A 24,702-nucleotide genomic window follows, 5' to 3' on the forward strand; every position below is an offset into this window, starting at 1 on the left:
TTCAGTTGAGATAGACTTGGATTTTCTCCTAACTGAAACATTGCCCTAAGACAAGATTTTAAACCTTGTGGATAAGGAAACTTGGTACTGAAATATTGATTACAAGTCGTGGAAAATTATAAGAATCAAAGAGAACCTAGAAAAATACAAAAATGCTACATAACAAGCAAGGAGACTGAGAAGTGAAACTAAGCATAACATATATGGTATTAGAGAATGTGAGAAATGTTTAAACCCTGGCATGAAACTAAAGACATGGATAATCTTAGGCGTATAAAAGGCGGAGATGAGAATCTTAGTAAGAGATATTCAAATTAGAGGAAGTCATACAAGAGACTTGGGGCTAGTAAGAGATAGACGGGAAATCCGAGAGCACACATACTTTTGTAGAATTAGGAATTCAAAAGTTAAAACAACACAAGCAAAGACTGAAAGAGGTAGAGCTTTTGAACTGGATGGCATTCTGATAGAAGCACGAAAATGAAGTTTTGGAATAAAGATTAAGACAGAAACAAATTTATCAATGAACCAATTTGATTTTATGACAAGTTGATCAAACATCAAGGTACTCTTTCTACTTAGAAAAATGATAAGTTTAGAACAAAGAGGAAGAATATTGATATATTGACATATGACAATGTACCTTGAAAGTAATTTGCTGAGTATTGAGATATATGATAAAAGTAATTTGCTGTATGAGATGATTGTAACTAGAGTGAGAACAAATGGAGAGGTAACAAACTGAGTTTCAAGTTACAATTGGTTTCAGGGATCGAATTTTGACTCTGCATTTGTTTGCTCTTGTTATAAAAAAAGTAATTGCTCATATTCAAGAGCACGTTCTTTATGTATATCATTCGTAAATAATGTAGTATTAGTTGATGAGACTAGAGAAAGTCAAAGAAAAATTAAAATTATCAAAAGATATGTCGGAGTCCAAAGTCTTTAAAATAAGTAGAACCAAGACCAAGTATGTGGAGTGTAACTTTAGAACTGACACCTATGAAGACGAATGAATAAAGATTCCATCTTGGAGAGCTATAGGTCAAAGATCTCCACAGCATACTAACAATTGTCCAATTTATCATATTCTGCTTGCATAAAGGGGGAAAAAGTTTAAAGATTAGAATATATTCCGAGTGAAATCCACTGAACATTGCATGCAATCTTTATAGACATAATGATCGACAAACTACTAGATAATTAGTTTTTTATTTATCTTGTTGCAAACTAAACGTATGGTTCTCTACCAATTTCATTTATAAGTTTTAAGATAAGCATGCTTACTAGAGGCTACATAAAACTAATTTGTGGCTATGAAAAGCACCAAAATCATGAAACTCCATTCCATTACACATGTAATCTTGGCACACTAGTAAGCTACGATTCATTCACCAACTCCAGACAGGAGAGAAGGGACAAACCTTATAAGCCAACACGCTTTCCCAAGCAGAGACATCACTTTGGTTGGGCAAGTTTTGCAAAATGAACTTGCCAGCATTCCATAATTTGTTAGTGAAGGCCTTGTTTGAATTCAATCTCTCAGTAGACAAATTAAGGTCCTGAATAATGCATGGGAAAAAGAAATTAATTTTCCTCAAGTAGTGGGGTGTGGATATGCATCAAGAAGGAATTCTAAGACGGTTTGAAAGTAGAAAGTACCTGACCAGCTGTTCCCAAGGCAAGTGTGAACCTTAAAGCATCTGTACCGTACTCCTTGATCGTATCAATTGGGTCTATGACATTTCCCAATGTTTTAGACATTTTTCGCCCCTAAAAACATTTACAACATATAACAATAACCATATATATCAGGAATAGGACCAAATGCATCACAAAAAGTACATATTTCTACTAGAAGTCTAGAACTAGATACTATGAACAAAAATCAAGAATGAAATCAAACAATGAGGGCTACTAAAAGAGTGAAGGTTAACTCTTGAACTTATTATTGCTTCATGCTTGCAGTTAAATAAAGATGACCTAAGACTTGAACTTTTGCTCCACTTTATATTTTTCAAGAAATACTTATTGAAGCTAAACAAAATGTTCGTTTGAATGATTATAAATGAAAAGCCAATACATGTCTTATTCATTATTACAAATAAACTAGGATATTCTTTTTTCATTAGCATTAAATTAAAAAATCACAGAAAGATTTCAATTTTGGTCTGAGTAACTTTGACATGATGGAACTGAAAAGGAGCGGGAGAGACAACCAAGACGATGGTGTCTCGGCAGATTTGTTTTGAAGTAAACATTTAAACTGATGAGTATATGTAGAGGTGTACTTCTGGGTGCTATGTGATCAACACGTCCCAATCTAACCAAAAGGAAAGTCTTGTAAAATAGCAGTAAGACCGGCTATGTTTTATGTAGCTAAATGTTAGCCAATCAAGAATCATGTTCATGAATTGAGCATAGTCGAGATGAGGATGTTGAGATTATTGACTCGAAAGACTATTAAAGATGAAATTAGACATGAATGCACTCACAATAATGTAGGAGTGTCCCCAATGGGTGATAAACTAAAGGAAAGTCAATTGAAATGGTTTATTTATGTACAATGAAGACCTAGGATAGCCCAATTAGAAGGAATATAGAAGTTGAAGGTTCTAAAAGAAAGAGAAGAAGAACGAAAAGGATGTAGATTGTGGGTACTGAGTAGTGATTTTAAGAGACTTTAATTAACATGAGACATGACTTAAGATAGAATTAAATGGAGGAAGAGGATCCATTCAGCCAACGCTAGATTTTTCGGAAAAGGCATTGACGATGTTAATGATGAATTAAAATAAGTATAAGAAAAAAAAAATAGAAAAAGAGAAAAAGAAACTAGCCCACCACCAATTAGACTGGTTGAAAGCACAATCCAGAAGAATTAATGCAAAAAGGAACTAAGCCTGTGCAATTAATAAATTGTAACCAGTCTTGTCCTAAACAGTTTCATTAGGTTATAGAGAATCATTTTATGAATTCATTTTCTAACAGCTATCACCATGGAGTTTCCAAAATGTCATACTAATCTAGATGAATTTAACAAATGCAACATCTATTAACGTTGGTTCTACTTTACAAATGGAGAAAATGATGCATGTTGCCAATTCAATGAACACGGAGGTGGGACATCTGTACAAGGGAAAGAGAAATATTTTCCATAAAGTATCAGAGGTTCTGCCGAGCTTGGAAATTCAGCTTGTCCAAACTATGAAAAAACATGTTGAGAGGAATGTAAGCTATTGCATGAGGAGCTGGCGAAGGTTGCAGAGGTTCTTCAGGAAGCAGGTTCAAGCAGACATGGGAAATCCTTTTGCAGTAAACTCATTGATTCTGGTAGGAGTAGGATTCTGGGGATTCATAACCAAGGAGGTTCATTCACTAAACTCCTCGTGGTTCCCCCTTTCAAGAAGAAAAAGATCTTCATCTTCCTTGAAGGTTATGAGAGCTTAGGATGGTTAGCCTTGTCTAATGCAATCAAGCAGTGTCTCTTTAAATCTTCTTCTATGCTTAGACTTTAAGTGCAATGTTGGTCTAGTGAAAGATCCTATTATCGGCTCCAACGGCGGCCACAAGGGGAATACTATCATGTGCAAAGTGGTTAATGGCCTTCATTATGTTGCTTACTATGGAGGGTCCACTCACGCCAGAGCTGTTTGTAGAGTTTGCATGAAGCATTGCTTGTAAGAGAAGCAAGAGGCGAGTGAGAGTGAGTTGTGATCTGTGCAAATGATACTAAGGATCCTTCGTGGAAGGATTTCTAGGAAGTGTTGAAAGAGATATGTATTGTTGAACAATTATGTTTCTATTAGGTTTTTTAGTCTTTTTGTCTTTTTTAGTCTTTTCCACTATGTAATCCCTTTAAAACCTAATTAGGACTAATTAATTAATCATCAATTTTAATCCTCTCAATTCAACTTGGTATCAAAGCCTCCATCGTCCTCTTCCCTACAACAACCTCCGTCAATCCTCGTCTCCATATAAACTACTTCCACTACACCTCTCGTGCTTGATAACCATCTCACCCCTACGGGGGTTCTTCCCACTCCTTAATTGCACCATGCAATAAGGTTCTCTTTCTTCAGATCTCTGTGAAGGGTTGTAGGCAACAACAGCGTTGCTGTATGGTGATGTTGTAGTAACAGTAGGGCTACTGTTTGGTAACCAACAAAGGCATGCACTGTCGCAGCTGGCTATTGAAGACCATAGCAACAGTATGTGGCTGTTTCTAGTCAGAATAGGTCAGGTGACACCTATTTGACCTCCACAGTGGCTTGCAACACAGCAGGTTTCTGTTTCTGAAGCAGGCAACACCTAATTGACCTCCACAGTGGCTTGCAACACAACAGGTTGCTGTTTTGAAGCAGTTGACTTGTTTTTGACCTCCATAGAGGCTCGCAACACAGCAGGTTGCTATTTTGAAGCTCATGACATAGCAGGTTATTGTTCTGAAGTCTACGATCACAGCAAGTTGCCTTTTCTGAAGCTTGCGATCAAGGCAGGTTTGTTATTTGAGGGTGGCGATAGTTTTTTGAACATCTAAGGGGGCTTGCGATCATAGAAGGGTGTTGTTTGGGGTTGTTCTCACAGCAATGTTGCTTCTTGGTGCCCTACGATTGCGCTAATGACTACTCGGGTTACCCACTGCCGGGTTTGATCACCTTTCACGTCTTTTACGATCGTGCATTGTCACCTTTAGGGTGCTGCGATCATTTTCTCCTTCAGAGCCGTCCCATCATCTTATTTGAACTCTCTTCAAACCAAAGTACACCGACTCTTTGATGGCCTTCGAGACGTCCTCTTCCTTGATCACCGATAATAGTGATGGATCAGGTGGTCTTCCTTCTCATTCAACTGACTTTCCAAGCATTCAAATTACCACCGTAAAATTAGATGGTCCTAATTATCTTCTTTGGACATGATCGTTTGAAATATTCATTGGTGGAAAAGGAAAGATCGATTATTTCACAAGGGCAGACAAACAACCTGCACAGACCAACACTTCTTACTCCCACTGGTTTACTAATGATTCTATGGTCCGTTCTTGGTTGGTTACATCTATGCAACTACATTGCGACTGGTTTTATGTTCTCCTCCACAGCAAAACAGATATGAGATTCCATAAAGAGCATTTACTCGCAATGTCAAACAACGTCCGGATCTTTAACTTAAAGCGTGAAATTTCCTGTCTTTCATAAAGTGACTCTTTAGTCATCACCTATATATCACAGCTACGTGCTACGTGGGAAGAGTTGACCTTCTACTCTTCATCCTACACCTGGAAAGACCCTTTTGATGAGGCATTATATGCGTCGATTCTGGATAAGAATCAAGTTTTTCAATTTTTAACTGGTCTCCGAGATGAGTTTGAGTATGCGAGAGTATATATATTTATTGAGTATGGATCATTTTCCATCCTATTAGACTGTATATTCTTATGTCTTGACAAATGAGAGTTGTTGCGCAACTGTCCTACCTCATTTTTCAGGAGACCACTCCGTTATGCTTGCTCACCTACCTTCTCCATAGTCTCCCAATGGGTCTCTGCCTACCTGTCAACGACATAAATACGATCATTGTGGAAAGTTGGGTCATGTGAAGGCTTGTTGCTATGCGCTTCATGGTCGTCCTAATCAGCAATAGTCTCAACGATCTTCAACTCATGTAGTTCCTCACCCGACTACTGATCCAACACCTCCTTCAGCTACTACCTCCTCCTCGGACTATGTATCTCTATCCCAGGCTAAGCTTGACAAGTTCAGGAAATTCTTCAATCAGATAAAGACTTCATCTCAGTCGGTCTCTATTTTCGCTCACTCAGGTACCTTTACATCTACACACAGTGTTTCCACCACTTCCTCACCATGAATCATTGATGCTGGTACCTCAAATAACATGACCGGTATGTCGTCTCTGTTTAAAACTTATAGTGTTTGTTCTGGTCATCGCAAGATTCGCCTAGCTGATGATTTTTTGTTTTCTATAGCTGGTTAAAGTTATTTTCCTGTTACATCTTCTTTATCCTTCACTAACACACTGCATGTTCCTCAACTTACTACTACCCTTATATCTATTAGTAGCATTACCAAAAATTTGAATTGCAGTGTAACTTTTTATCCTTCTCATTGTGTCTTTAGGATCTAGGGTCGAAGAAGACGATTGGCACTGGACATGAAGTGAATGGCTTGTATGCCATGGACGTACCCGTTTCACCTAGCACCCATTCTACTTCTCAACTTAGTAGTAGTCAGTCTAATAAGGCACTTGTAATGTGTTGGCCCTTACGTTAAGGACATATTTCCTTGCGATATTTGAAACACATGTTACTTGTTTTATTTAATAATAACAATTTGCTTGATTTTTCTTGCCAATTAGCTAAGCATGTGCATTCTTCTTATCCTATTAGTATGAATACTATTGCACCTACTGTGTTTGACCTAATTCACTTGATGTGTGGGGTCCTTCCCCTGTCACATCCACTCTTGGTTTTCGTTATTGTCTTGTTCACCGATGACCACAGTCGTATCATTAAAGTCTATCTTATGAAACACAAGAGTGAAGTATATGGGATCTTCAAGCAATTTTTTATTATGATTCATAGCCAACTTGGTCGTACTGTCAAGACTTTCCGTTTTGATCATGGTATTGAATACACCTATAATGAGTTATTGAAAATTTGTTTAGAGTCTGGCATTGAGCATCAAATGTCCAATGTTAAGACCCTTCAACAAAATGGTCGATCAGAACAAAAAAATCACCATATTCTGGAGTTAACTTGTCCCTTTTCTATTGGCATGAACGTATCACAATCCTATTGGGCCAAGCAGTTCTTACTGTTGTTTACCTTATTAATCGGACCCCCTCCCGGGTTCTTCAGTTTGCCACACCCCTCTTAGTTCTATCTGAATCTTCTTTTGTTTCCACTTCCTTCGGATGTATTTAAGTGCATCTGCTTTGTTCAAATTCTTGATCAAACTCGTACTAAACTTGACCCTAAGGCCGTAAAATATATATTTTTGGGTTATTTCTCTACCCAGAAAGGATAACGTTGTTACCATCCTCCTTCTCGACGGTGTTTCATTTCTCGAGATGTTTTCTTTTTTGAGCATACCCAATATTACAATGGGTCCGTTGGAATTCAATCTGAGTGGTTTCCCCTAGATTCCTTTGATGATGATCCCTCCCCTTGGTATTCTTTCTTCATATGCATGTTCCTCCTTCTCCATCCTCTGTCAATTCATCACCTCCTCCACTGCAGGTTTTCTCTTAGTGCCCACGCAATACTACCATCATTATTATGCCAAACTAGCTCCGCCTCCTTCTGTTCCTTGTGATGATCATCTTATTGCAACTCATAAGGGTAAGCGCATTTGTACTTATCTCATTTCTAATTATATATCTGATTCTGCTATCTCACCCTCCTATAAGAGTTTTCTTGTATCTGTTTCCACTATTTCTCTTCTTAATACTATTGCAGATGCTATTACCCATCCTGAGTGGCGAGCAGCTATGATTGATAACTTGAGTGCTCTTGAAAAGACTTAGACTTAGGAACTTATTCCTCTTCCACTAGGGAGGAAGGCTGTGGGATGTCGTTGGGTTTTCACCTTTAAGCATAATCCTGATGGTTTTATTGCTCATTATAAAACATCTCTGGTAGCAAAGGGTTATGCTCAGACTTATGGGATTGATTATCAAGAGACATTTGCTCATGTTACCAAGATGATCATCATTCAAGTTCTCTTTTCTGTTGCTGCTATCAAAGAGTGGCCACTCTTTCAGTTAGATGTCAAGAAGGCATTTCTCAGTGGTGATCTTCCGGAAGAAGTCTATATGATCCAACCTCCTAATTTTGTCACATCTACTTCTCTTGCACATGTCTGTCGTCTTCGTTATTCTCTCTATGGACTGAAGTAGTCTCCTCGCGCATGGTCTGAGCGCTTTACTAAGGCCATGCATCAGTTTGGTATCCATCAGAGTTTTGTTGATCACACCATTTTCTTGCATCACTCCCAGGGCAAAATTGTCACTCTGGTTGTTTATATGGATGATATTATCTTTACTAGAGATGATAATGTTGGCATTACCTAGGTAAAATCTTACTTGGGACGTCAATTTAAGATAAAGGACTTTGAGTATCTTCACTATTTTCTAAGTATTGAGGTTGCGCGGTCCCATTCTAGTATATTTATCTCTCAGCATAAGTATGTCCTTGATTTACTTAGTAACTCCGATCAGCTTAGTTCTCATCCCGTTCATACCCCCATTGAGCAGAATCACAGGTTGGTTGATTCTGAGGGGGGAGTGTTTGTTGGATATTGGCCAGTATCAACGTCTTGTAGGAAAATTGATTTACTTGTCTATGACTCGCCCTAACATTGCCTATGTTGTTAGTGTTGTAAGTCAGTTTATGCATTCTCCTCAAACATCTCATCTTACTGCTATCTATCGTATTTTAGATACTTAAGGGATGTCCTAGTCAAGGTAATTTGTTAAGTAATCATGGTCATCTTTGCGTTAAAGCATAGACAGATGCAAATTATACTAGTTCAATGAATGATAGACAATCTACTTCTGGGTACTGTAATAAAGTTGGTGGCAACTTGGTAACTTGACGCAGTAAGAAACAGGATGTGGTTTCTCGGTCCAATGCTGAGTTAGAATACAGAGTTATGGCACTTAGAGTGTGTGAGTTGTTGTGGCGCTCAAGACCTTACTAGCTGATTTGTGTCTTCCCGTGACAACCCCTTTTTCACTATATTGTGATAATAAACAGAACGAAGCATATCGAAGTTGATCGACATTTCAATAGAGAAAAAATTGTTTCTAGGCAGATTTGTACTCCCTTTATTCCTACATCTCAACAACTCGCTGATATTCTTTCTAAAAGTGTTAGCAAAACCGCCTTTGAAGGTGTCTTGCCCAAGTTGGGCGTTGTTGATATCCACGTACCAACTTGAGGAGGAGTGTTGAATAATTATGTTTCTATTAGATTTTTTAGTCTTTTCCACTATGTAATCCCTTTAGTCTTTTACAAACAACAAGGTAGTCCCCTTTTCCATATCCGGGATTAGAGTGAACCATGTAGAAAATCTTATAAGGGTTTTTTGGTTATTTCTAATTTTTCAAGGGTTCTTTTGTTATTAGTAACACTCTTATGTTGTTAATATATATATGAGTGAGAAAGAATAAAATAACTCTCTCTTCATCTCTTTTCTTCTTCTCCACAAAAACTCTAATCCTAAAACTCTCAAATCTATTTGGTATCAAAGCTCAAGATCAATAAGGACTTTAGATACAAATTTAAAGAAAAAGGAGATAGACAAGAAGACTTTCTTACTTGTTGCGTCTGATGACGTCAGCAACCGCCGTGATGACATCAACTGGTGTTATTTTCGTCGGATATTTTGATCTTTTCTGATTGTTTCAAAGAGAATGTGATTTTAGAGAATTTTTGGAACAAGCTTCATGCGATTTGGAGTTGTTTTGAGCAAATTATGATGTTTTTAGTGAAAAATCAACAAAAATGACGAAAATTCATGATCTGTTATTTTCTCTCCGTCTGTTCATTTCGATTACTTGTTTCTGAGTTTGGACTTGAGTAGTTTGGTTGCTTTTTTATGAGGAATATAATGGTGGTGGCCGTTGATCGATTGATCAGATATTGAAGCTTCGGTGATCCTTTCTTTGGACCCCTTTTTTGTTTTTTTGCTGAAAATGATCTCTTGTGTTTTTTTTTTATATGGATTGACTTGTTCTCTATATTTTAATGCTTGTCATGTGTTGTTAAAGAGGATAATAAGTGTGTTTCTCTATCGGGTGAAGTGTACATCAACTTCGGGTATCTAGTGGAGTGTATTTCGTGCTCACAAGGTGTTTGTTGTTTTTTTTTCAAAAGTTTTTTTACAATGTCTGAGGTTAGTCAGTCTTCGAATGTGTCTTTGAATGGTAAAGGGAGTATGAGTAATCCTCAAAGTATTGCTTCTAATCTTCAGATCACTACAGTGAAGCTAGATGGTCATAATTTCCTTGCTTGGTCTAAATCGGCCATACTATACATTAAAAGAAAAGGCAAAATGGGATATTTGACTGGTAGGTTACCAATTCTTGATTCTGAAGATCCAACCTTTGACAGATGGGATGCAGAGAATGCTATTGTTATGTCTTGGTTACTCCATTCTATGCAACCCGACATTAGCAATAATTACTTATTTTTGCAAACCGCCAAGGAAATATGGGATGCAGTTACAGAGACATATTCAGAAGTAGGCAACACAGCTCGTGTGTATGATTTGCGCTATAGTATTTGGTAGATAAGGCAAGTTGATAAGCCCTTGTCTTCATATTACTCCACTCTCCGACGTCTATGGGAAGAGTTGGATCATTATCAGACATTTTGGGCCCATTGTTCTATCGATGCTATTGCATACAAGTTGGTTGAAGAAAATCGTGTATTTGAGTTACTTGCCGGTTTAAACTCCGAATACAACCAAGTCAGGGTTCAAATTGTAGGAAAGGAGCCTCTTCCATCATTAACTATAGTATATTCCTATTTACATCGTGAGGAGTGTCGTCGTAATACTACTCTCCAACCTACCATTCATGAGAGATCAGCCTTAGCCTCGATGTCCCAAAGAGGAGGTCACAATGGTAGTCGTGCTCAAGGCAGTGGTCGTTCAGGGACAACTGTTGATGATAAAGATAAGATGAAATGTGACAATTGTGGTCGTACTCACCATACAAAGGATATTTGTTGGGATCTGCATAGCCGTCCATCACATAGAGGTTCATTCGCCGTTGGGCGAGGCGATAGTCGTTACAATAGTGGAAGGGGTTCAAGTGCTCTTTCTATTACTTCCATGGAGACATTAGAGCCTACTTCAACTCTAAGACCGGCATTTGATAATACTAACCTCTCTCGAGGTGAGATTGAGGCTTTTTAGCGTTTTATGGCTCAATTGGAGCCTCCTAGTACGGCTTCTACATCTGCGATCGCTTACTCAGGTACTTCAGCCTTGGCCTTCAGTGCATCTGTTTCCACTCCTAACAGCTCTTGGGTTATTGATTCAGGGGCATCGGATCATATCACTGGTATGTCTTCATTTTTTTCATCCTATCATATATGTTCTGGTAGGGGCAAAGTAAAAGTTGCCGATGGTTTTTATTCTTCTATAGCTGGTAAGGGTAATGTTATTACTCATCCATCTATGACCTTATCATCTGTTCTTCATGTTCCTAATTTTGCTTTAAACCTCCTTTCTGTGAGTCATATCACGAAATCATTAAATTATAGTCACTTTTTTTCCTTCTTATTATGTTTTCCAGGACTTGGATACGAGGAGGATGATTGGTACGGGACATGAGGAAGGAGGACTTTATTTTTTGGATCCCCCATCACATGTTGCTACCTCAATCCAGAAGCTTCCATCTACAGTTCGGAGTGGCCATCGTTTTGAGGAGTTATTACAGTGGCATAAGCGCCTTGGCCATCCCTATTTTTTGTTGCTTAAACGCTTGTTTCCTCAGTTATTTTGTTCTATTTCTGTGTCAGATCTTCAGTGTGAGATGTGTGAATTTGCTAAGTATTGTCGAACCTCTTATCCTGCTAGTGGTAACAAAAGCAGTTCACCTTTTTCTCTTATTCATTTTGATGTGTGGGGGCCTTCCCCAGTTACCTCATTACATGATTTTCATTATTTCGTTACATTTGTGGATGATTTTTCTTGTGTTACTTGGGTTTACTTACTCAAAGCTAAAAGTGATGTGTATTCTGTATTTAAACTCTTTCACAAAATGATTGAAACACAATTTTGTGTAAAAATTAAAATCCTTAGATCTGATAATGGTGGAGCATACATGTCTGATGGTCTTGCTTTATTTTTTAGTGAGCATGGTATCATTCACCAAACCACTTGTGTAAGTACTCCTCAACAAAATGGCGTGGCTGAGAGAAAAAATCGCCACTTATTGGAAGTTATTAGAGTTCTCTTATTTACTATGAATGTATCGAAAATATTTTGGTAGGATGCTCTCTTAACTGCTACGTTTCTTATTAATAGCATGCCTTCGCGTGTCTTGGGATTTAAAATTCTCATTGAGGTTTTGTCTTCTCCTGATAAATCTTTCTCATTCCCTCCAAAGTCTTTGGGGGTGTGTGTTTTGTTCATGTCTCTCAAGCCAACCACACCAAACCTGACCCTAAAGCCATCAAATGTGTCTTTCTTAGATATCCTTCTAATCAAAAGGGTTATAAATGTTATCATCCCCCTTCTTGTAAATATTTTGTATCTATGGATGTAACATTTTTTGAGTTTACCTCCTTTTATTCCTCTTGGAACACATCTCTCCAGGGGGAGACAAATGAAAGTAGAGAAATGTTTTTTCCCCAAGAGTTGTTGTCTTGTCCTCTTCCTCTTCCCTCTGACAATGCTGATAGTGGTCATAACAATGGTGATGATGGCCAGGGGGAGGTTCCTATTATACACGAGAAAGAATTACAAGTTGGCAATAATAATGGCCAGGGAGAGATTCCTATTAAACAAGAGAAAGAATTACTTACGTATTCTCGGCGTGACAAAGGCACTAAAAAGAGTCCTCATGAGCCCAACCAAGAATCCTCCCCAAATCCATCTGTCAAAGGTAATATCCCTGCTCCTGAGGTTGATAATTCTAATATTCCCATTGCAATTAGAAAAGGTGTTCAGTCATGTACTCAACATCCTATCTCCAATTTTGTTTCATATGATGCTTTGTGTTCCTCCTATCGTGCTTTTGCTATTGCTTTGTCCTCAATATCTGTTCCTCATAGTGTTGTTGATGCTCTGCCTCAACCAAGTCGGAAAAAGGCAATGGAAGAGGAAATGTAGGCCCTTGAGAAGAAAAAAAATTGGGATATGGTTGTTCTTCCTAGAGGAAAGAAACCAATGGGATGTAAATAGATCTTTACTGTGAAACATCGCCTAGATGGATCAGTGGATAGGTATAAAACCAGACTTGTTGCCAAGGGTTACACTCAAACTTATGATATTGACTATTGTGAAACATTTGCTCCAGTAGCAAAAATGAACTCTATTAGAGTGTTGTTATCCCTTGTAACCAATCAAGATTGGCCATTGCTACATGAAGAATGCTTTTCTGCATGGTGACTTGGAAGAAGAAGTGTATATGATACCTCCTCCTGGTTTTAAATGTCCAGCTATTGAAGGGAAAGTGTGTAAACTAAAAAAAGAGTTATATGGCTTGAAACAGTCTCCTAGAGCATGGTTTGAAAAGTTTCACTGTGCCATGATGGGGTATGGTTACAAGCAGAGTCAAGCTGACCACACATTATTCATTAAACATTCCAATGAGAAAATTACTACTCTCATAGTCTATGTTAACGACATTGTAGTGACTGGTAATAACTATGATGAAATGAAAAAATTAAAATACCAGTTAACAAAGCAGTTTGAGATTAAGGACTTGGGTCAATTGAAATACTTTCTTGGGATTGAAGTTGTTAGATCAAAGAAGGGTATTTTCATCTCGCAGCGGAAGTATGTTATGGATCTCCTTCATGAAACAGGTATGATGGGTTGCAAGCCTTGTGATACTCCCATTGAGTCAAACCCTAGACTTCGTGAGTCTAAGGTGAACCCTGCATTAGTGTTGAGAGATATCAGAGACTTGTGGGCCGGCTTATTTACCTCACCTTAACCCGCTCAGATATTGCTTATGCAGTTAGTGTGGTAAGCCAATTTATGCATGCACCAACTGCAACTCATTTAGACGCTGCTTATAAAATCCTAAGGTACTTAAAATCCACTCCTGGACAAGGTTTATTATATGTTTGTCATGGTAGTTTGCGTGTTGAAGCCTACGTAGATGCAGATTGGGCAGGATCAGTGTCAGATCGTCGTTCCACCTCTGGATATTGCGCATTTGTTGGGGGTAATCTTGTTTCTAGGAGAAGTAAGAAACAGACAGTGGTTGCAAGATCCAGTGCAGAAGCTGAGTTTAAGTTTATAGCTCCTGTTAACCAAATTGAACTTTCCTATTCATGGGCCGATGAGTTTGTATTGTGACAATAAGGCAGCCATTAGTATTGCTCATAACCCAGTTCAACACGATAGAACTAAACACATTGAGGTAGATAGGCACTTCATCAAAGAAAAGTTGCAGTCTGGACACATTTGTACTCCATTCGTGCTAACTGAAGATCAATTGGCTGACATCCTTACTAAGGGACTGGGTAGTTTACATTTTCATAGCATAGTTAACAAGTTGGGCATGAAAAATATATATGCACCAACTTGAGGGGGAGTGTAGAAATTCTTATAAGGGTTTCTTGGTTATTTCTAATCTTCCAAGGGTTCTTTTGTTATTAGTAACACTCTTATGTTGTTAATATATATATGAGTGAGAGAGAGAATAAAATAACTCTCTTCATCTCTTTTTTTCTTCTTTACAAAAACCCTAATCCTAAAACTCTCAAATCTACTGACATTTTATTAGAGAAAATATTGTTTCTAGGCAGATTTGTACTCCCTTTATTCCTACATCTCAACAACTCACTGATATTCTTACTAAAAGTGTTAGCAAAACCGCCTTTGAAAGTGTCTTGCCCAAGTTGGGCATTATTGATATCCACGCACCAACTTGAGGGGGAGTGTTGAATAATTATGTTTCTATTAGGTTTTTTAGTCTTTTCCACTATTTAATCCCTTTAGTCTTTTACAAACTACAAGGTAGTCCCCTTTTCCATATTCGGGATCAGAGTGGACCATGTTGTGTAGAACTAGGAAATCAGTCACCCAAATATGACAGAGGCCAGGCATAAAATACGGAACTAACAATGGGACTCCACACCAATTAAGTTTTGGATCAATCATATCTTGATTGAGATGTTCACATTTAAATTCCCTTCAAATGTAAGTAAATACATCCGAAACATATAAAATGCAGTTAATCTTGCTGTGGAATAAGCTATTATCTAGAAAATAGGTGATTACTATGCATATTAGGACTATGATTTATAAATGTGCGCTTCTTGTTGGGTAACTCCCATGTTACTCAACCACCAATCATCCCACTTTCAAGATATTCTAGGCATCGATGATCAGCTTTAGGATTGTTGTAATTTCGGGGTCAGTAGGTTTGTGTGTTGCAAGCGTTAGTAGATAGAATAGATCGGTTTATGTTGAGAATGCAGGTTAATATATATTTAACAGTACGTGTCGGTATTTCTTTCTCTTATATATAATAAAGGGAGTTGTGAGACAAAACTGTTGCTTTTGTTTTTGCATCGCACTTAGTTATGCTTCCATTGCAGAATATTATATCATTGTCAAAAATCGTTGTGTTTATATATTTATGTGTTTACCATCATATAGGAAATATCTAACCTTTTGAGATTTTAACAATTAATCATGGTGATGCATGTTAAGATTTTGGAGCATAACAATTTTATTCTACTCCAGGTAGATCTTCTCAACCTCTTTGTAGCTCTTTCTTTCTTTGTTTCAATAAAAAAAATTACATATCGAAACAAAACAAAACAACAAAAAAACAAAAAAACAAAAAAAAAAAAAAAAACTAAAAGAAAAACAGAACATAATTGATTTTACATCTGAAAATAAATGCATTAACTTACAGATTGTGAACCCAAGAAATCATTCTTGTTGCATTATTTTCTTTGACATAATTGGGACTACATGGAATGACAGAACAAGATATGCATAGCAGCTACCATCCAAAAAAGATACATGTAGCAAAATGTAAATAGTGAAATTAAGGCCTAATTAAGAGCTTGTTAGTTTGAATATGTTACATTGTTAATAATAAAAAAAGGTGGTCTTGATAATATACTAAAACAGCAGCATAGAAATAGTTACATGCATCCCATACTCACTTGAGAATCCCTGATCAGCCCATGCAAATAAATATATGAAAAGGGGACACTTCCTGTGAACTCAATTCCCATCATTACCATCCGTGCCACCCAAAAAAATAAAATATCATGCCTGTCCAAATAAGGCAACAGGTTAGATCACTAAGTATGAATTCCATCTAGAACAAAAAGAATTTGGAAACAACATGCAAAAGGCTAATAGTTCCAACGAACATTTCATGTAAACAAACTAGATTTGGAAAAAACAAAAACTATCATTGCAAATCATATACATTAAGACAAACAGTGCCTTATATGCAATCATGGATTGAAGTTTTATATTGTCTTAGAATATTTCGGACAAGATATTTCAGTTTTGGCCAAGACTGGAACAAAACATTGACCCAAAAACATTAAATGTTTCGGTTTTCTGGAAATGTCTCAATCAACCAAGCTAATAGGTGAATAATCTATCAGAAATTCGGCCCTGTCATTCTTGGGGATAAGAGTAACAAAGTGTTTTAGCATATCAAACTTAATAGAGTTCCTTGATTTCCATAAGGTCTTCATTACTTATGTTTCATCAACTGCTGAAGACAAATAATGCCATCCAAAACCAAGCACTATCTCCTCTCGACTCTCTAAAAGCTTTTGAGATCTTCTATTCATTGAATGGTAGCTAGCCATCTACTTTGCGCGAAAGAATAAGATACCATGCACCACTAAGAATAAAACTCATATGCTGAAGATCAATCCTCTCCTCTTCCATCATGGGCTGTCAAAAGAAGGAATATGCTGTGGCACCTCCTAGCATTAGCTATGCAGAAAAAGAATTTAGAAAGAAAGCACTAACTCAAGGCTCAGGGCTTATCAGCAGAATCTACTTAGGCCAGCCAAATGGATATATCAAGCATTGACTCCCCCCATGCATAATATGCCACCAAAATGTAAAATCCACAAAAATGATCCACTACCCACTCTCAATAAAGATAACCACTTGTACATTAAAGACTCGTTCCAAGAACAGTTGATTGAAGGTCTTCCTCATAGTCATCAAATACTTTGAAATTTCTTTCTTTCTAAATGCTCCAATAAACTGTGAAAAGAAGCATCACTCAGTGTAACCATATTTTAGAATGAATGAACAAGGGTAAATCCCCCTCATACATCTAGGCAATCAATTATTTCAGAGTAACACTTTTGATAACCTTGATTTTCATCACATTACAGTAATAGAACACCTAATATTTCAAGTCTTTTGTAATAAGATTTATTAAAATGCACTATTTATACTCTTTTTGACAAAGCAATCAAGAAAATCATTAAAAATTAAGCAAAAGGGGTGCATGGATACACAGTGTATCTGTGACTACACACATACCTTTCCACAACTAGGGATACATCATCATATTAATGGTGGACATGACAAACCTTAACACCAAGAAGAAAGGAAGGTTCTACGATTAGACAAGAGGGCAGCATGCAAGGCTCTAACTCAAGTAAAGAGAAAGATGCCTTTGGCGCCCCTCTAAATACCCATTCAAAACACAGTTACTTACCAAAATACCTACACTTCTAATTAGCTTCATGCAAGCAATGACTCTGCAGATAATATATTAACATATGCAGTATTATGCAGTGAGATTAAAGCAAAAGATCCTCCTTATTCTTAATTTGGTTCGTTTTCGAGTTAAAGAAACTTGGGCATGGAAAACAAACGTCATGAACCAAATGTAAGTGTGGTCATTATGCAGCAAATGCTAGTGTTATTGAAGTCCATACCCAGTTTCAAGGACTGTTGTTGGATAAAAATGCTTGTAATCCTCTGCTAATGTATCTGGCCATCCAAGAGTGCTGAAGGGCCAAAGTGCACTGAAACACAAAAAGTAAAAAGGAGAGAGTAAGCAATTCAGGTATTAAGTAAATTAATGAATTGATTTTCAAGATTTATGCATTGTGATGTATGTATATCAAAGGCGAGAATAAACATTATCAGCAAAAAATCATACACTCCATTAAAATGAATTTGCCCAGATTAATCATTTTTTTATATAGATAAATGCACAATATACTAATGTGACCGAGGTGACCAACAAGAAAGATACAAAAAAAAACAACAAGGACTTACAAAGGATCAATATTACAAACCCAGTCCCACCTACCCATGAAATCCTCTAGAAAGACACCAAAAAAATAGAAAAGCCGTGGAATATATCATAACCGCATTACCAGAATTCTCCTTCTCCTCAAAGATTTGACTATTTCTCTTTCCATAGCCCAACATATTGCAAAGGGAAGAATCAACCAAAGTATTTTTTTTGCTGCCACAAAATCAGATCTAAGGAAACCCCAAGACCAAAAAAATAGAACGTCCAAATTTAGGAAAGCAGCATCTAATACCAAAAAGCTCTGAAAAATTCCCCCGCACCTTGCACTGATGAGAACATTAGTACACCACCAACCACAGTATATCAGAGGAGGGTCCCTTTACAATCGTTGTGGATGGGTGAACTATGTATGGACATGGTTCGAGAGTTTCCAAAGCATTAGTGTTAGAAGACCCCATTTGCATAATCTTAATTGGGTAGATGCAATGGGTTGCTTTTATGGAGAATGAAGGGTCCATTGGGCCTTATTTTTACAATTAGTCTTACTTATTTTATCAGTTTTCAGCTAGTGATATTTTTGTGATTTATTTTTCAGTCATGGATTTATTCACAATTATGATAGCTTTAGGGGTTTATTACTAATTTTTATTAGTCATAGGGAGTTTCAATTAAATAGTTTATTTGTTGGTCAAGTCGTGTTTTAATTTTGACTATAGATTAGTTTTAATGACTTGACATTAATCCTAGGGTTTTAGAAAACATATATATGTACTTATGGTAGAGATTCTTTTTCAATTAATGAAGAAGATTTATAAATTTTTCTTAGTTCTCCAGAGCAAGGAAGGTGTGAAATCAAATATGGTGCGAGTCCAAGTAAAAGATTCTAGTTTTCTTTCTCAATACCCAGGTACAAAGTTTTTTTTCCTACCCTTCTTTATCTTCTTTTCTCTTAAAATCTAAAACCTAGAGCCTAGACTTACCCAGCAGCACCTATTGAAACCCTAAAACTTATTTTCCTTACCCTTACTCATCTTATTTTCTCTTAAAATATGAAACATAAACCCTAGATCTACCCCAGCAGCACCCATTTAAACCTTGTTGTTCCTTCATCTATAACCATTACAATTACAGCTGAACATGGATAGCACTCACCCAAACCTCACCTACAGGCCTTATACCACCGTTGAATCAATCCCAAACCCCTTTAAATAGCAACTGAACCTTTCCTAGCCTTCTAAACATTAAATGAATTTCCCCAGTCCTTTTTTCTATTCAACCTAACCTATTTCAGTCTAGTACAAACCCTGTTGCCCCCATATTTAGTCCTAATCACTCATTCTGAATCCTATTATGTCCAAGACCTCAAAATCAGCAAGCTTTACTCACTACTAAACCCACAGTTTACACATTTCCCAACCTTAATCATTGAGACACATTGATATTGGTTTGAGCCCCAAACCTATGGAAGTCTGATGTAGGACATCTACAATCCTAGTTAGAGCTTTACTAGTATTTCTATTTCTATTTCTACTTCTAATAGGATTTCTATTTCATAGTTATGTTAGGAGTACAATTCCTTGTTAGTTTCTAATTTGTTTTAAATTCGTTTTTATTATTTAGACTATAATTAGAAGTGCTTAGAAGTCTCCAATTTGAGTTCTAGTAGGATTAGAAAGTTAATATTATGTTATAAATAGGTTAAGAATATTAATTTTTAATATTTTAGTAGGATTACAAGTTGTTATGATGGAGTTATCCATATAAAGAGCTCCATATCCGAAAATCAATAATCAATTCAATTATCTTCTCTTTTAATTATTTTTTTTTAGTTTTATACTTTATTTTCTTTCAAGTTATTGCTTGTTTATCAATTGAATCTATTGATTCAAATTGATTTTGAGTGTTCCATTGAACACGATCTATCGAATCTATTGATTCACACGCTTCTGTTACGTCAAGTGGTATCAGAGCTCTTGCTACGATCCAGAAAAGATGGATGGTGAAAGTGATTTTATCACAGAATCTTATCTAGAAATTCAATTGGAAGTCAAATTGTAGAAGTTTGGAGAAAGAATCAGTAACAAAATTATGGCTATGTTGGAGTCCGGTGTTCAAGGCATAGTTCTCAACACCATTGAGAAGGAAAAAGGTAAGAAAACTTTTGGAAAAGAAGACCCAAAGGATTCCCACCATGCCTCCCACAATTCCCCTCATAATTCAGCCCCTAGAAACACTTCTAGAGAGGCCGAATTCCCTCAAAACCAGAACCTTACCCATAATTTTGGTTTTGTCCAAACCATGCCACTTCCCACACTTCAGACCACCCTCCCTCAACCTTCTAACCATACTGCATCATTCGTATACCCTCAAAATAAAATCCCTCATCCTCCAACAGCCACATATATGCCCCCACAAAACATTTCTCTTAACCCTCAAAACCCATCAAATAACTTCAATAACCCTTCAACGGCCATAACAGCCCATATATAGATTACATAGATGAATTGGATCCTTATACTACACCTCCCCCAACTAAACATCCCTATTTTAACCATGATAGACCTCTCCCTAATTCTCCTCATACTCACCCACCTACATATTGCAAAGCCAATGCAAGACGGGCCCATTATCACCCACCCATAAATCAACCCTTCCATGATTTTGAAGAGGTTGAACGCGTGTTCATGCATAACGCACCCCCCCCCCCCCCCCCCCAATCCTCGCAACAATGGACAACAAGCGCTGTCTTTTGACTATAGGCTTAAGGCGGATATTTCTACCTTCAATGGGCTCTTGCACATTGAGGACTTTCTTAATTGGATCTCCAATGTTGAATGATTCTTCAAGTACATGGAAATTTCAGAGAATAAGAAGGTCAAATTTATGGCTTTTAAGCTAACTGGGGCAGCCTCCTCTTGGTGGGACCATCTCCAACGAGATCGACTACGTCAAGGCTTTCGGCAAGTTCAATCATGGCCAGCCATGAAACAATTGCTTAAGTAACGATACTTACCACCGAATTACATCCAAACCTTGTTCATCAACCTACAAAATTGTAAACAAGGGTCTCAAAGTGTACAAGAATATGTTGATGACTTCTCTCAAGGAATGAACTTCAAGAAAATGAAGACCAAACTATTGGGCGTTTCATCAATGGGTTGAATAGAAGAATTCAAGAGAAATTGGCCACGCATTAATACACAAGCGTGCACGCAGCCATAAACAATGCCCTAAAAGTAGAATCCTTTATACTTGATTCTCGTCCTTCTTATACCAATAATCGGAGGTCTAACTATCCACAATCTACCCTCCCATCTCATCAACCTTATCCATCCCACAATCAACCCCCTTTTGACAATAACAACCATGCTTCCACCTCTCAAGCTCCACCTTCACATCCTAAAACCCACCAACCTAATTCTTATGCTTCCACCTCTCAAGCTTCACCTCCACATCCTAAACCTCACCAACCTAATCCCTATGCATACCCAAAGCAAAATAAGTGTTTTAAGTGCGGAAAAATGGGTCATACCTCAGAAGTGTGCCGGAGGAATCACACATTAGTAGTCGAGACTGATTAGGAAAAAAACGAAGATGACCACTATGCTGATAATGATGCGACTCTCTTCTTTGAGGCTTATGAGGAGGACGAAAGTAAACATCTAAGTTGTGTTATTCGCAACTTATTGTCGGTACAACATGTTGCTCCTTTAACTAGACAGTCTTTTTCGAACTACATGCAAGGTGCAAGACAAGTTGTCAATTAATTATAGATATTGGAAATTCAGAAAATATAATTTCAAGCTACATGCTCGATGCATTCAAGCTACCTACTATGCAAACCCTACACCTTATTCTATAGGTTGGGTGGACGATGAGTGCAAGAAGAATGTGTCAAATCAATGCTCTTTTTCTTTTAACATTGGACAATATAAGGATGATGTTATTTGTGACATCGTCCCAATGAGAGCATGCCACATCCTCTTAGGAAGGCCTTGGCTTCATGATAATGATGTCACCTACCAAGGCAAAGCCAATACCTATTCTTTCATGCATAATAGTGTCAAAGTGATCCTACATCCTTCCGATGCCAAGCCCAAGGTTTCCCACCTAGTCAAGGAGAAGAGAACATGTTTTCTTTCTCCCAACATCAATGAGGACTTAAAAGAAGCAAGCCAAGTGTTCGCAGTGGTAGTACAACCTTCCAATCAGGACCTTCCTACTCAAGTTCCTCCTCAAATGCAACCTCTCCTTGAAGAATTTTCTTGTGCTCTTCCTTCAGACTTGTCAAATTCATTGCCTCCCATGGAAAATATACAACACCACATCGATTTGGTGCCCGGTGCAAGTCTCCCAAATCTGCCCCATTATAGGATGGGTCCAAAAGAGCATGACCTATTGAAGGAACAAGTGGAAGACATACTTTCCAAGGGTCTCATTTAACCAAGTCTTAGTCCATGCGCGGTTCCGGCTTTATTGGTTCCTAAGAAAGATGGTACATGGAGAATGTGTATTGATAGTCGTGCGGTGAACAAAATTACTATAAGGTATCGCTTTTCGATTCCAAACCTTGATGACATGTTCGACATGCTAACGGGTTCAACCATCTTCTCCAAATTCGACTTGAAAAGTGGCTACCATTAAATACAGATCCTACCCGGAGTGAATGGAAAACGGCCTTTAAGACCAAGGATGGCTTGTATGAATGGCTAGTTATGCCATTTGGTTTATCAAATGCGCCCAGCACTTTTATGCGTCTCATGAACTAAGTACTACAACCCTTCATTGGTAAGTTCGTTATGGTCTATTTTGATATCTTAATCTACTCCAAATCTTATTCAGAGCACCTTCTGCATCTACGGACTATTTTTGAGGCTCTCAAAGCCAACTATCTTTACATCAATTTGAAGAAATGCCACTTTTTCACGTCTTCGGTACTTTTCTTGGCTTACATTATCTCCAAAGAGGGCATACACGTGAATGAAACTAAAATTGCAGCCATAAGGGATTGGCCTTCTCCAAAATCAGCCTCTGAAGCTCGAAGTTTTCATGGGTTAGCATCCTTCTATCGGCATTTCATCAAGGACTTTAGCTCTATCGCATCACCTTTACCTGACACATGGAAAAAACAAAACATTTACTTGGACCGATGATGCCGAAGCTAGCTTTCATCTCTTAAAGGCTAAACTTACTTTTGCCCCTATTTTGGCACTTCCTTGTTTTGAAAAACTATTTGAAGTCCATTGTGATGCTTCCATACATGGAGTAGGAGCTCTTTTATCTCAAGAAAGAAAGCCTATTGAATTCCTTAGTGAGAAGCTAACGGAAGCAAGGCAAAAGTGGAGTACGTATGAACTCGAATTCTATGCCATTGTTCGTGCTCTTAGAAAGTGGAGGCATTACTTGATCCAAAATGAATTTGTGCTCTATTCGGACCACCAAGCCTTGAAATTCGTCCAAAATCAAAATCCGACAAGCCGCATGCATTTTTCATGGATCACCTTGCTTCAAGAGTTCAACTTCATTATTCAACACAAATCTAGCCTCAACAATAAATTGCTGACGCACTAAGTCGTATTCCTTCTCATGCCTCGCAAAATAGAGATTCTTTGCTCATTACTATAAGGAGCAATGTGATAGGCTTCAACTTCCGCAAAGAACTGTACATTGACGACCCAGAATTCCAAGTTATGTGGGAAAAGTAAAACTCAGGACAATAAGGTACTTCAGACTTTGTGGTTCAAGATGGGTTCCTCTTCAAAGGAACAAGGTTATGCATTCCCAATGGTTCTATTCGTGAGCATCTTATCAAAGAGTTACATGGTGGTGGACTCTCGGGACACTTTGGACGAGACAAGACCATTGCACCCGTGGAAGAACGGTACTTTTGGAAGTCCCTCAAGAAAGATGTTGAAGATTTTGTTCGTCGATGCCTTATAAGCCAAAAAGGGAAAGGACAAGCACAAAACACTGATTTGTACACACCTTTACCAGTCCCTAATGGCCCTTGGGAAGATCTTTCAATGGATTTTGTGCTTGGACTACTTCGAACACAACGAGGCAACGATTTCACCTTCGTTGTTGTTGATCGCTTTTCGAAGATGACACATTTTATCCCTTGCCACAAGATTCACGATGCGGTAAATATAGCCAACCTCTTCTTTCGTGAAGTCGTACGTTTACATGGCATCCCCAAAACTATCACTTCAAATCGTGACTCTAAGGTTTTGAGTTGGTTTTGGAAGACTTTATGGGCAAGATTGAAAACTGAACTTAAGTTTTCAAGCACCACCCATCCTCAAACGGACGGACAAACAAAAGTTGTGAACTGTACTCTTGGCAACTTGATTCAGTGCCTTTTCGGTGACAAACCGAAACAATGGGACTTAGCACTTGCACAAACTGAATTCGCTTATAATTCAGTCATTGATCGCTCTACAGGCTACGCACTATTCCACATAGTCTATTCCAAAGCGCTTAATCATACTTTGGACTTGGTACAACTTCCTTCTCTCCCCAACTCCAATGTGACGGTCAATGATATGATTGAGAACCTTCACAAGCTCCACAGACAAGTAAAAAAGAACCTTGAAGCTTCTAATGAACAGTATAAAGCAAATGCCGATAAGCATCGACGATTCAAGAGCTATGAAGAAGGAGACTTGGTCATGGTTTATTTTAGTAAAGATCACTTCCCTGCTGGAACTTACAACAAGACCAAGCTAAAGA

At 37.7% G+C, this 24,702-nt stretch overlaps 1 protein-coding gene across 2 annotated transcripts in view; it reads right to left on the minus strand.

Annotated features, from left to right (window-relative positions):
* EMB2247 (protein EMBRYO DEFECTIVE 2247) overlaps positions 1-24,702 on the minus strand; it is a 100,451-nt gene that overhangs the window by 15,113 nt on the left and 60,636 nt on the right. For both annotated transcript variants that reach the window (XM_086425754.1, XM_086425753.1), the window contains 4 exons: positions 17,648-17,737; positions 15,887-15,998; positions 1,663-1,773; positions 1,425-1,562 (listed from right to left, as the gene is read on the minus strand). In XM_086425754.1, the coding sequence (XP_086281880.1) occupies positions 1,425-1,562; positions 1,663-1,773; positions 15,887-15,998; positions 17,648-17,737 (451 nt within the window). The remainder of the gene's footprint in view (positions 1-1,424; positions 1,563-1,662; positions 1,774-15,886; positions 15,999-17,647; positions 17,738-24,702) is intronic.

Source organism: Akebia trifoliata, chromosome 15 (assembly GCF_017979445.1).
Source record: "Akebia trifoliata isolate Shusen 1 chromosome 15, ASM1797944v1, whole genome shotgun sequence".
NCBI classification, from domain to species: Eukaryota; Viridiplantae; Streptophyta; class Magnoliopsida; order Ranunculales; family Lardizabalaceae; genus Akebia; species Akebia trifoliata.